Source organism: Acartia tonsa, chromosome 13 (genome assembly GCF_053477335.1).
Source record: "Acartia tonsa isolate MP-2025a chromosome 13, ASM5347733v1, whole genome shotgun sequence".
Classification (NCBI taxonomy): domain Eukaryota; kingdom Metazoa; phylum Arthropoda; class Copepoda; order Calanoida; family Acartiidae; genus Acartia; species Acartia tonsa.
The window spans coordinates 15462035-15475726 of record NC_137272.1 but is presented as its reverse complement, the minus strand read 5'-3'; the positions used below and the strand labels follow the sequence as shown (position 1 = coordinate 15475726).

Genomic DNA, 13692 nt, shown 5'->3' with positions numbered 1-13692 from the left:
AAACCTTCCTGGGACCTATGAGAAACTACCCTGTTAAGGAGAACCCGATCAGTTCAGCGGTTAGCGAGATCCTTTGGTACCAACACACAGACACACAAACAGGCATCCTGTTACTTTAGTATAAGGATATTATATCTATTACCAGGAAGCACCATCCTGCGCGGGGACATATTACATGATGACTGATGATGTTATTGCAAACTGCAAGAAAGTTGCGCCTGTTAATACAGGTGCGTACTGGTTTTATTGCAGCAAAGCTACCAGGAACGTCCAAGGGGGGGGGGGGTGGTAAAGGGGTGATTACCCTTCCCCAAACGAATACTTGGATCCTAGGTTGCATTGAGAAGTCCCTAAGATTTGATGTGGCTTCAATCATTGCTGATACAGCGTTATGTTCATGCTTTGGTTGCATTAGTTGTCGCAATGACACCGTGACCAAAAAAATTACAAAACCTTAACTCTCCACCCATAAGTTTAAAGTTTAAATTACCCACAAGTCCTAATTAAAGTGTCAAGGAAGGATGGGAAGGATGCAACTCGAATCCGTATCATACCAAAGACGTTACTAATGATACCTATCTGCTTTGTTTGGCACAGGACATCAAAAAGTAGAGTAGGGGGAATGCCTCGGCCCCAAACAGGCGCAACTCATTACCATGCACAGTTAGGATCTCCAGACAAAGATAGTTCAATCAAAGGGTTGGTAGTCCGCAATGTACTGTACCACAGGTATGAGGTGAAGGACCAAGAGTCTGGCCTTGAGTTGACAAGTTGACTTTTCAGTCCAAGTGCAACTTACCCATTAAGATATAGAAGTTTTCCGGAATTTTAAAGTTAGGGGGAGATTTGAAATCTGCATTAAATTTTGAGGATTTTTTATAAAATTCGTTTTTTCTATAATTCTTTATCTAAAAGCGGAAATGCAATTTAAGTTAATTAATTTTGGCATCTGTGATTAGTGGATTTAAAAAATCTGCGCTCTGATTGGATGGCGTACATCATTCAACCAATTAGAGCGCAGGTAGTTTAAAATCCACCTATCCTATTGGTCAAAATTAATTAACCTAAAATGCATTTCCGCTTTTAGATAAAGAATTATACAAAAAACGAATTTTATAAAAAATCCTTAAAATTTGATGCAGATTTCAAATCTCCCCCTAACATTAAAATTCAGGAAAACTTATATATCTTATTACCCATACTACATTAATATTATCCCTTAACATCCCTGATGTTCTGTTTAGGTGCAGAAAACTTGTGTGAATTCATCCATTTTAATGATCCATATCTTAAAATTGGCGCTTTCAGGAATTTGAATTAAAAGTTTATTTATTTGTTTTTTTTAGTAGAATATCTAGTTCAAATTAGGTTAGGTTATATTGGGTAATCCTACAGGATTTAAATAATATATATTTGGCCTGATATTGGATATCAGGCTGATTTCTAATAATGGATACCCGGCCAAGAAATGATGCTTGTGACTGTTTGCAGAGATTTTAGTTGTATAAAAGATTATATTGCCGGATATCTGGCCAGATAGTTTCAATAACTGGTATCCAGCAAAATATTGGAAATAACTGGATATCCAGCCCAACCCTAGTTTAAACTTGTATGTTTAATATTGTGGACAAATTAGGTTAGGTTATATTGGGTAATCCGAAAGGGTTTAAATAATACATATTTGGCCTGATATTGGATATCTGGCTGATTTCTAATAATGTATATCCGACCAAGAATTTAGGAAATAATGCTTGTGACTGTTTGCTAACAGAGATTTTTGTTGTATAATATAAAAGATACTATTGCCGGATATCCGGCCGGATAGTTTCAAAATTTGGTATCCAGCCAAATATCGGAAATAGCCGGATATCCGGCCAAACCCTAGTTTAAACTGTGGTAGCTGAAATTCAATTTGTATCTTTATTATTTTGGTCAAATTAGGTTAGATTATATTGGGTAATCGCACAGGATTTAAATAATATATATTTGGCCTGATATCGGATATCTGGCTGAATTCTAATAATGGATATCCGACCAAGAATTTAAGAAATAATGCTTGTGACTGTTTGCTAACAGAGATTTTAGTTGTATAATATAAAAGATTATATTGCCGAATATCCGGCCAGATAGTTTCAATAACTGGTATCCAGCTAAATATTGGAAATAACTGGATATCCAGCACAACCCTAGTTTAAACTGTGGTAGCTGAAATTCAATTTGTATCTTTATTATTTTGGTCAAATTAGGTTAGGTTATATTGGGTAATCCCACAGGGTTTAAATAAAACATATTTGGATCATGGAAAGAAAACAAAGTCATTCCTAATTAGGACAGAAGTCACTGGAAATTGATCTAAGGAAGGCTACTTATGTCCTTCATCTAACAAAATCTAACTTAAGGGAGGTGACTTATGTCCTTTGTCTGACAAATTCTTACATTAGGAAGGCTGCTTATGTCCTTCATCTTGCAAAACATAGCAAATTCTTGCAAAACATAGCAAATTCTTTGAAAACTTAGCTTTTCTGTCCTTCACATAGCTAATTCTTGCAAAACATAGCAAATTCTTACAAAACATAGCAAATTCTTGCAAAACATTGCAAATTCTTACAAAACATAGCAAATTCTTACAAAACATAGCAAATTCTTACAAAACATAGCAAATTCTTGCAAAACATAGCAAATTCTTGCAAAACATAGCAAATTCTTGCAAAACATAGCAAATTCTTTGAAAACTTAGCTTTTCTGTCCTTCACATAGCTAATTCTTGCAAAACATAGCAAATTCTTACAAAACATAGCAAATTCTTGCAAAACATTGCAAATTCTTACAAAACATAGCAAATTCTTGCAAAACATAGCAAATTCTTACAAAACATAGCAAATTCTTGCAAAACATAGCAAATTCTTACAAAACATAGCAAATTCTTGGAAAACTTAGCTTTTCTGTCCTTCACATAGCTAATTCTTGCAAAACATAGCAAATTCTTACAACACATAGCAAATTCTTGCAAAACATTGCAAATTCTTACAAAACATAGCAAATTCTTGCAAAACATAGCAAATTCTTGCAAAACATAGCAAATTCTTGCAAAACATAGCAAATTCTTGCAAAACATAGCAAATTCTTGCAAAACTTAGCTTTTCTGTCCTTCACATAGCTAATTCTTGCAAAACATAGCAAATTCTTACAAAACATAGCAAATTCTTGCAAAACATTGCAAATTCTTACAAAACATAGCAAATTCTTGGAAAACTTAGCTTTTCTGTCCTTCACATAGCTAATTCTTGCAAAACATTGCAAATTCTTGCAAAACATTGCAAATTCTTACAAAACATAGCCAATTCTTGCAAAACATAGCAAATTCTTACAAAACATAGCAAATTCTTGCAAAACATTGCAAATTCTTACAAAACATAGCAAATTCTTGGAAAACTTAGCTTTTCTGTCCTTCACATAGCTAATTCTTGCAAAACATAGCAAATTCTTACAAAACATAGCAAATTCTTGCAAAACATTGCAAATTCTTACAAAACATAGCAAATTCTTGCAAAACATAGCAAATTCTTACAAAACATAGCAAATTCTTGCAAAACATAGCAAATTCTTACAAAACATAGCAAATTCTTGGAAAACTTAGCTTTTCTGTCCTTCACATAGCTAATTCTTGCAAAACATAGCAAATTCTTGCAAAACATTGCAAATTCTTACAAAACTTAGCAAATTCTTGCAAAACATAGCAAATTCTTGCAAAACATATCAAATTCTTGCAAAACATAGCAAATTCTTGGAAAACTTACCTTTTCTGTCCTTCACATAGTTTATTCTTGCAAAACATAGCAAATTCTTACAAGACATAGCAAATTCTTGCAAAGCATAGCAAATTCTTACAAAACATAGCAAATTTTTGCAAAACATAGCAAATAATTGCAATAAGGGTCCCAAACTCAAAAACAAATTTTCAGCGCGATCCGACCACCGGTTCTTGAGATACGGTGACCTGGTGTCCTTGGTACCGACTGTAAGATTTGGGAAATGGTTCGAATCCTTAGTAAATTTGGCTAAGTCCAAAAATATTTTGACACTTATTAAAATTTTTGAAGAAAAAATACCCAGGTGACACCAAGCGTACCTACTGAGAGGACACCAGGTCGAAAATATTCTAAGTGTCAAAAAATTTTTTGACTTAGCCAAATTTACTAAGGATTCGAGCCATTTCCCAAATCTTACTGTAGGTACCAAGGACACCAGGTCACCATATCTCAAGAACCGGTGGTCGGATCGCGCTGAAAATTTGTTTTTGAGTTTGGGACCCTTATTGCAATAATTTGCTATGTTTCGCAAGAATTTGCTATGTCTTGTAAGAATTTGCTATGCTTTGCAAGAATTTGCTATGTCTTGTAAGAATTTGCTATGTTTTGCAAGAATTTGCTATTTTTTGTAAGAATTTGCTATGTTTTGCAAGAATTAGCTATGTGAAGGACAGAAAAGCTAAGTTTTCCAAGAATTTGCTATGTTTTGTAAGAATTTGCTATGTTTTGCAAGAATTTGCTATGTTTTGCAAGAATTTGCTATGTTTTGCAAGAATTGGCTATGTTTTGTAAGAATTTGCAATGTTTTGCAAGAATTTGCTATGTTTTGTAAGAATTTGCTATGTTTAGCAAGAATTTGCTATGTTTTGTAAGAATTTGCAATGTTTTGCAAGAATTTGCTATGTTTTGTAAGAATTTGCTATGTTTTGCAAGAATTAGCTATGTGAAGGACAGAAAAGCTAAGTTTTCTAAGAATTTGCCATGTTTTGCAAGAATTTGCTATGTTTTGCAAGAATTTGCTATGTGAAGGACAAAAAAGCTAAGTTTTCCAAGAATTTGCTATGTTTTGCAAGAATTTGCTATGTTTTGCAAGAATTTGCTATGTTTTGCAAGAATTTGCTATGTTTTGCAAGAATTTGCTATGTTTTGCAAGAATTTGCTATGTTTTGCAAGAATTTGCTATGTGAAGGACAGAAAAGCTAAGTTTTCTAAGAATTTGCTATGTTTTATAAGAATTTGCTATGTTTTGCAAGAATTTGCTATGTTTTGCAAGAATTTGCTATGTGAAGGACAGAAAAGCTAAGTTTTCTAAGAATTTGCTATGTTTTGTAAGAATTTGCTATGTTTTGCAAGAATTTGCTATGTTTTGTAAGAATTTGCTATGTTTTGCAAGAATTAGCTATGTGAAGGACAGAAAAGCTAAGTTTTCCAAGAATTTGCTATGTTTTGCAAGAATTTGCTATGTGAAGGACAAAAAAGCTAAGTTTTCCAAGAATTTGCTATGTTTTGCAAGAATTTGCTATGTTTTGCAAGAATTTGCTATGTTTTGCAAGAATTTGCTATGTGAAGGACAGAAAAGCTAAGTTTTCTAAGAATTTGCTATGTTTTGTAAGAATTTGCTATGTTTTGCAAGAATTTGCTATGTTTTGCAAGAATTTGCTATGTGAAGGACAGAAAAGCTAAGTTTTCTAAGAATTTGCTATGTTTTGTAAGAATTTGCTATGTTTTGCAAGAATTTGCTATGTTTTGCAAGAATTTGCTATGTTTTGCAAGAATTTGCTATGTTTTGTAAGAATTTGCTATGTCTTGCAAGAATTAGCTATGTGAAGGACAGAAAAGCTAAGTTTTCCAAGAATTTGCTATGTTTTGCAAGAATTTGCTATGTTTTGCAAGAATTTGCTATGTTTTGTAAGAATTTGCTATGTTTTGCAAGAATTTGCTATGTTTTGTAAGAATTTGCTATGTTTTGCAAGAATTTGCTATGTTTTGCAAGAATTAGCTATGTGATGGACCAAAAACCAATTTTATGAAAGATTTTGCTATGTGAAGGATCAAAAAGCTAGGTTTTGTGAGGTGAAGGGAGGCTACTTATGTCCTCAATCTTGCAAAATCTTTGTTAAGGGAGGCATGTTATGCCCTTCATCTAATAAATTCTCACTTAAGGAAGGCTACTTATGTCCTTCCTAGGAAGGTGACTTCTGTCCTAATTTAGGAATGACTTTGTTTTCTTTCCATGATCCACATATTTTGCTGGATATCGGATATCTGGCTCTAATAATGGATATCTGGCCAAGAATTTAGGAAATAATGCTTGTGACTGTTTGCTAACAGAGATTTTTGTTGTATAATATAAAAGATACTATTGCCGGATATCCGGTCGGATAGTTTCAATATTTGGTATCCAGCCAAATATCGGAAATAGCCGGATATCTGGCCAAATCCTAGTTTAAACTGTGGTAGCTAAAATTCAATTTGTATCTTTATTATTTTGGTCAAATTAGGTTAGGTTATATTGGGTAATCCCAAAGGGTTTAAATAATACATATTTGGCCTGATATTGGATATCTGGCTGATTTCTAATAATGGATATCCGACCAAGAATTTAAGAAATAATGCTTGTGACTGTTTGCTAACAGAGATTTTTGTTGTATAATATAAAAGATACTATTGTCGGATATCCGGCCGGATAGTTTCAATATTTGGTATCCAGCCAAATATCGGAATTAGCCGGATATCCTGCCAAACCCTAGATTCAACTGTGGTAGCTGAAATTCAATTTGTATCTTTAGTATTTTGGTCAAATTAGGTTAGGTTATATTGGGTAATCCCACAGGGTTTGAATAATATATATTTTGCTGGATATTGGATATCCGGCTGATTTCTAATAATGGATATCCAGCCAAGAATTTAAGAAATAATGCTTGTGACTGTTTGCTAACAGAGATTTTGGTTGTATAATAAAAAAGATTATATTGTCGGATATCCGGCCAAAAATTGGAAATAGTCGGATATCCGGCAAAATATTGGAAATATTCGGATATCCGGCAAAATATTGGAAATAGTCGGATATCCGGCCTAATATTGGAAATAGTCGGATATCCAGCCAAATATTGGAAATTGCCGGATATCCGGCAAAATATTGGAAGTAGTCGGATATCCGGCCCAACCATTGTTTAATTTAAATTGATTGCCAACAGATTTGAGAAGCATGGAACTGATCCTGTGATAGCTGAAATTCATAACCTAATGTATGATGATGAAATGGAACAAATTAAAAATGATACCAAAGGTAAATTATTATTTAATACCTATATTTGAGACAACTTTTACTACACAGAAACTCCCAATTTTGAACAACTACAAAATCCCTGCCCCTCTCGGAGAGCCTCGAACCCAAAGGTAAATTATAATATTAATTAGCGGTTACGCCCCTAGAGGACTCTAGGGGCAAGTGAAATGTGATCTTTTCAATCTCTGCTAAGATCAGTTGTTTACCAAAAATATCCGCTAGGCGAAACTTTTTTGTATTTGGGGATTTATCTTGGGATGGTGGTGGTACCCACCCCTCAAATATGGACCTATGAGTGGCTGCACGCTAAATGAAAACCATATCGGTCCAGTTCTTATGATTCATCGGTACACACAGACATCCTTTTTTCAAAATTATGGATTTTTGGAAGAAAGGTGCATGAAAACGTTAATATATTTATTTGTTAATTTCTATTTTTGTCAGGAAGAAAGGGGACATTGGGCTGGTATTTAAACAAGTCCACAAAGTTTTAAATAAAGTTTTTTTATTCGTTAGCTCAACAACTTTGGAATTTGATTGGTTGGTTCATTAAGTTGAGTGTCCAAACGTTTCAACCATTTATTGTAATCTACAGAAGGTTTAATTTTGTGTACCAGCATTGGGGATGTATATCAATTTATCGTTCATTGTCTTATCCCTTTAGATCCCTGAAATATTTTTAAAAAACCTATTTTCTAGGAAACATGAGATCGACCCCGTACTTGATAAACAAGCAGCACCTCGAGTACAGTGATAAGAGAACGTCGAAAATAAAATATCTAAGCGAGAGAACCCACAAACTGATAGCCAAGGTGTCGAGAAGATTGGAATTATCTCTTGGTTTTAATCTTTATAATCCTAGATATAGGTAAGTTTTTTTTTGTAGCCGGACAAAGTGTCTCAAAAAGCATCCATTATTACGTCATAATAATGAAGGATTATTTATCTCGTTTTGATGGTTTTTTTTCCACTTCTCCTCTCATCTCCCTCATTTTTATGACGTCACATGGCGGATTTTTGAGACACTTTGTCCCGCTACTTTTTTTTAAAGCCAAACTTTTTTAAATTTTAGGGTAGGACTACTAGGTCTGTACGTTCGTGACAAGCTATTATCGTTAATTTACGCATGATGAGTCCTGAAACAGTTTGGTACAATTAAGGGAGCATAGAAATTCTAAAAACAACAATAAAAAATGTCCTAATCAGTTATTCATTGACGACAGTTACTAAATTTCTTTTCAGCATTGAAGCTACTCTATAATTCGCTTTGTCTATTCGTCCGTCATTTTGAAATGCTATGGGGGAAATGTGATCTGTTTTGGCTACTATTGAAAATTAAAAATTTTATTGAAGATTCCTACGACATATGCGTATCCACTCTATACATTGTTTTGTCCGTCTGTCTGTCGGTCATGCTTAAAAATACATAAACCTAATTTTTTTTTTAATCTGTGTTTTTTTTCTTTGAGTCTAGCATATTCTCATTCTTTTCTGTGTTATGACACCTGAACATCTGTGCTAAAACTTACTTTGTCTGTTTTTCCATGTCAAGATTTTTTGTCCTCCGCCGCTTATGGATGTTGTCATCCTTGTTTATCTTCTATAATTACATGTTTATTGTTTAGTTTCGCCTCTGAGAATTTCCAAGTGATGAATTATGGAATAGGGGGACAGATCAGTCTCCATGGGGATAATCCAGGCCTACCAAGTCTGGAGAATTCGTTAATTGGAGGTAAAATTGTTTTTTTTTATTATTTGGGGGGGGGGACAATGGAATTATAACCGCAAACTAGATTGATTCACCCCAAGTGGTGATGCAAATATAGAATCATGAATAAATTTTTGGAGGGTGTATTTCTTTTTTTGGACTGTGGAGGCGTTACTCCCCAAACAAAATAGCTTAAAACCACAGCAGGACCAGTATCTATATTCCCTTAAAAGTAGAGCCTCTTAAGCTTTAGACAGACGGACAGACATCATTTTATATTTTATTTCCTATGTCCATTGTCTAACCCCTGCGGGGACTATACTTGCGGTGCCTTAACCCTGCAGGACTACCCTAATATGAGTTGGTAGAAAAGTACCTTTACCCCCCCCCCCTCCATCATTGATGTAGATATTTATACAGCTTATACTAACAACAAAATACATTTTTTTTAAATCACCAAACCTATGTTTTCAGCTGTCGTTGGGGGGCAACACTTATTAGAATGGACGACCTTTATATCTGCTTCCAAAATATTATTTTGTTGCCTATACCTTATTCCTGTTTTTAATGTGACTTCACAAGTTGTCTAAAAAATCAGCCATGTTACGTCATAAAAATGAGGGAGATGAGGGTAGAAGTGGGAAAGAAAACCCCTAAAAATGATTGATAAACACTCATTTTTATGACGTCACATGGCTGATTTTGAAACACTTTGTAAAGTTATATTTTTTATCATACTGTATATATATTCAGGTGGACGGATAACCACCTCCATGGTGTATCTATCAGATGTGGAGGCGGGGGGGAGGACCATATTCCCCCACCAGAACGTCAGTATAGACCCCCGGGCTGGCAACATGTTGTACTGGTCGGTTCTTAACCATAAGTCCTACATGAGTTATAGGCAAAAACAAAAATTATTGATAATGTAGCGTGACAAAGTGTCTCAAAAAATCAGCCACGTGACGTCTTAAAAATGAGGGGGTATATGGCGTTCCTACAACTGGCAGAATTACAGCTAGATGTTTTTTGTCAAAATGTAAACACATCTGCCAAAAATACAGTCATATTGAACCTAGTAATAGTGTCTAACTTTTTATCTTTGTGACGTAACAAAAATCCATCTCTTTTTTTGGGGTTTCCTTTCCCACCTCCCCTACTCATCCTTCGATTTTTGTTACGTCACAAAGATAAAAAGTTAGACACTAACACTAGGTTCGTCATACTTAAAGTAGCTGCCATAAATACATCTAACACTAGCATTTATACATCTAAAATTGTCAATTTTACATCTATTTCTTGCCAAATTTACATCTAAACTGTTTTATATGTCATAAATACACCCTGTACATTTTAATTAATCACGAAACCTTTCAAAAAAAGGTTTGTGCCTTTTGAAGTATGATCAACAGACAGACGGACAAAACAATATATAGACTAGACGTGCTAATGTAATAGGAATCTTCACTAAAATTTTTGCTTTTCTTCTTCAATATTACCCGAGAAGATCACATTTCCTTCTATAGCATTACATAATATTACAAATTTTTGGGGGGGAGGAGTGGATTTTTTCTGGGGGGGGGGAAGGCTAAAAACACCCTCCCATGTTTAATTTTAGTTTAAGAAAAAAATGGAGAAAAAAAATTCTAAATTTCTAGGGGCGATTTCTCTTGGGAGGGCGGTGGTACCATCCCCCAAAATAGTTATAAACCTTCCCGGGACCTATGAGAAGCTACCCTGCAGAGGAGATCCATAACGGTTCAGCTGGTAGCGAGATCCTTCGGTACAAACAAACAGATAGACATCCTGTTATTTGAATGAATAGGGTGATACAAAATTTTTAATTTTTGTTTTGCATCAGAATGACCCATATGGGATGTCCCGTAGTGTACGGTAACAAATGGATAGCCAACAAGTGGGTTCTGTGGACTGAACAGATGAACAGGTTCCAATATTCTTAGTAATATCTAGATGGTCCATCTGACCCCATTTTATGAAAAACTTAAAAAAGGATATTTTGCAGACATAAACCTTTGTTTACTTTTAGTTACATGAAAGATACGGGCCACATTATTTGCAACAAACTTTTTTGACTATTGATAACTATCTGATTATATGTTTTGTCATATGCTTCACATTATTCAAGGAAAGAAATTTTTACACAAGAAAAGCTTCATTCTAAGATATGCAAACATTTATAGCTGACTCATAATGCAAACAAAATAAAAAGATATGCCTTTACTTACCAAGATCTGATGTCTTGAATGCACCGTTATTATTCTCCTATTGGCTGATTTAGATAGTATGCCTCTAGGTGATCTCTATTCAGGTTCCCTTGCTACAAAGATCAGAGGTTCTTACCCCACCACCATGCAGCCATTGATTACAGCGACCCAGCTTTTGCTCAACATGTTCTTACTTCTTAAATTGTCATGTATGACGTCATAAAAATACGTCAAAAAACGAGAGATTAGAGAAGAAGTGTTGAAGAAGACCCCTAAAAAGATATGGATAATAGACGTATTTTTATGACGTCACACATGACACTTTCAAGAGCTTTAATAATATGTACAATAGACCTTATAAACTGAAGATTTTCTACAATTAGTTTCGTCCGTATGTACGTCCGTCAAAAGTGAAAATATCGGTCATATTAGAAACGTAATTTCCATTTCAAATGTTACATGAGAATTCCCTTAATAATTAGGTAGAATTTAGTTTTGCATCTCATTAATTATTCAAAGAACATTATTGGACACAATATTCCACGCGCAGCATCTCTATAATAATTAATTAATTGTAAGTATGTACATATCAAGCATATTGTATTAATGTATAATAAAATTCCAAATGTCTGTCTAAGACAAGAATAGGGAGAAATGTGATTTTCTCGGCTCCTATAAAAAATAGAAGACTGAAACTTTTTGACAACAATCCCATCATTAAGGAGCATAATTAACTATACAGCATGCATGGCGGTTGGACTGCTTTTCAGCAGGTTTTTGGCTATTTTTATACTTTTCACATTATCCTCCATATCTTGATTTTCTTGTGCTTTGCTAATGTTTTATTTTTCAAAACTATAGGTACTGTTATTTAGTGATTCATATAATTTGTTAAACTATTCTATGTGTTATGCTTTGCTTTTATTAATGTTGTTATTCTTGTTATTAAACTATCAAATTAATCAAAAACCTAGTTGAAATATTTTGATACTTTTCATACAGTTACCACAATTTCTTTCAAGTGCACCTCAGAAATGTATATTATTTATTACTAGCGGATACGCCCCTAGACGCGTCTAGTGGAACTTTAAATGTTCTTTATCCTTATACTAAAGTAACAGGATGTCTGTGTGTCTGTGTGTTTGTGTGTTTGTTTGTACCAAAGGATCTAGCTAACCGCTGAACCGATCAGGTTCTCCTTAACAGGGTAGCTTCTCATAGGTCCCGGAAAGCTTTTAAATATTTTCTTGGGGGGTGGGCCACCCCCAACCCCCCCAAAAAATGAAAAATTCCCCCCCCCAAAAAAAAAATTTTGTTTACTTTTTCTTTTAAAATCTAAAATAAGAAATTGGGTTATCAAATTCAACTCTCCCCTCCTCAAGTGCCCCTAGAGGCCTCGAGGGGGGCGTAGCGGCTAGTTTCAAATATATAATTTGAGTAACAGTTGTCTATGTTGCGTTCAAGTCTCTACGCAAATTTTTTACATATTTTTTTGTGATTTCACTTGGGAGGGTGGTGGTTAGATCTTTTCATGAAAATACTCTTTTTCGAATTTTAGTCTTCTGCTAACCTAAAAAGTTACTTTAGGAGCCTAGAAATACATGTACAAAATTTCAGCTCTCTATCTCTACTGGCGACCTAGCGCCAGGCATGTAAAATATCAACAGATAACGGTAGCACGGCGGTTTTAACAATATCTCAGCAATGTGCAGGTTTTAAGCTCTTCTGCATAATTAATTTAAACACATAAGGGCAAAGATATATTATCCCAAAAATCTTTTGTCAAAGTCTACTCTACACCTAGCGCCAGTCAGTTTTCTAAAAATCATGCATTTTATACCTGTGAAAATAGAAATCGCCAGCGCTAGGTGTAGAGTAGACTTTGACAAAAGATTTTTGGGATATTATATCTTTGGCCTTGTGTGTTTAAATTGAAATATGCAGAACACCTAAATTCATCTTCCAAGCCATTCTCTAGGCATTTTAAATTTTTTTATGAAATAACGGGATTTCAAAACTGCCCTTTGAAAAGGCCTAAAAAATATCTTTTTTTGTCACTTTTTTCACTGCTTATAGTTACAACTTATTAAGATATTATGCTCAGTTAAAAAAAATCGGCGCCTCCAGCACCAAAACCGGCAAAAACTGGCAGTTAAACTTCTGTGCCCCTACTTGCCCCCCTCTTCGGCCAACAGTAGTTATCTCAAGAAGTAAAAGAGATATCAACACAGAGAAAGAAAGCTTTTTAAATAAAACTGAACTAAGTAACCATTACACATTTAATTTTGGGACTTTCCTTCTAGGCGCTTGTGGAGCAAAAGACCCACCAAAACACTAAAAATATGAGTTCTGAGCTTATTTTTAAAGATATCAACCTGATTTTTTTTTAAAACTTTGTTAACATAACCAAACTCAGTAACATTTACAGATTTCATTTTGGGACTTTCCTTCTAGAGGCTTGTTTGGCAAAAGACCCCCAAAAACTAAAAATATGAGTTCTGGACTTATTTTTAAAAATATCAACCATTTAGGAGGGGGTATTTTAGGAGGGGTAAACAATTTTGAATACCCCCCCAAAATAAAAAATCTCTAACAAAAAAATACCAAATATTTAATAAAATTTAAATTACCCCCCCCCAAAAAAAAAAAATTTACCCTGGG

General features: G+C 34.3%; 1 protein-coding gene across 1 annotated transcript; it reads left to right on the top strand.

Moving 5' to 3' along the window:
• The first annotated feature begins 148 nt into the window (after positions 1 to 148).
• LOC145303875 (prolyl 4-hydroxylase subunit alpha-2-like) lies at positions 149 to 12184 on the top strand. Its single transcript, XM_080145530.1, has 8 exons — positions 149 to 230; positions 1245 to 1308; positions 7007 to 7098; positions 7798 to 7966; positions 8724 to 8830; positions 9560 to 9710; positions 10668 to 10751; positions 11136 to 12184. Exons 1-8 carry the CDS (start codon positions 176 to 178, stop codon positions 11230 to 11232), a joined length of 819 nt encoding a protein of 272 aa, XP_080001656.1. The 5' UTR covers positions 149 to 175; the 3' UTR covers positions 11233 to 12184.
• Positions 12185 to 13692: the final 1508 nt, after the last annotated feature.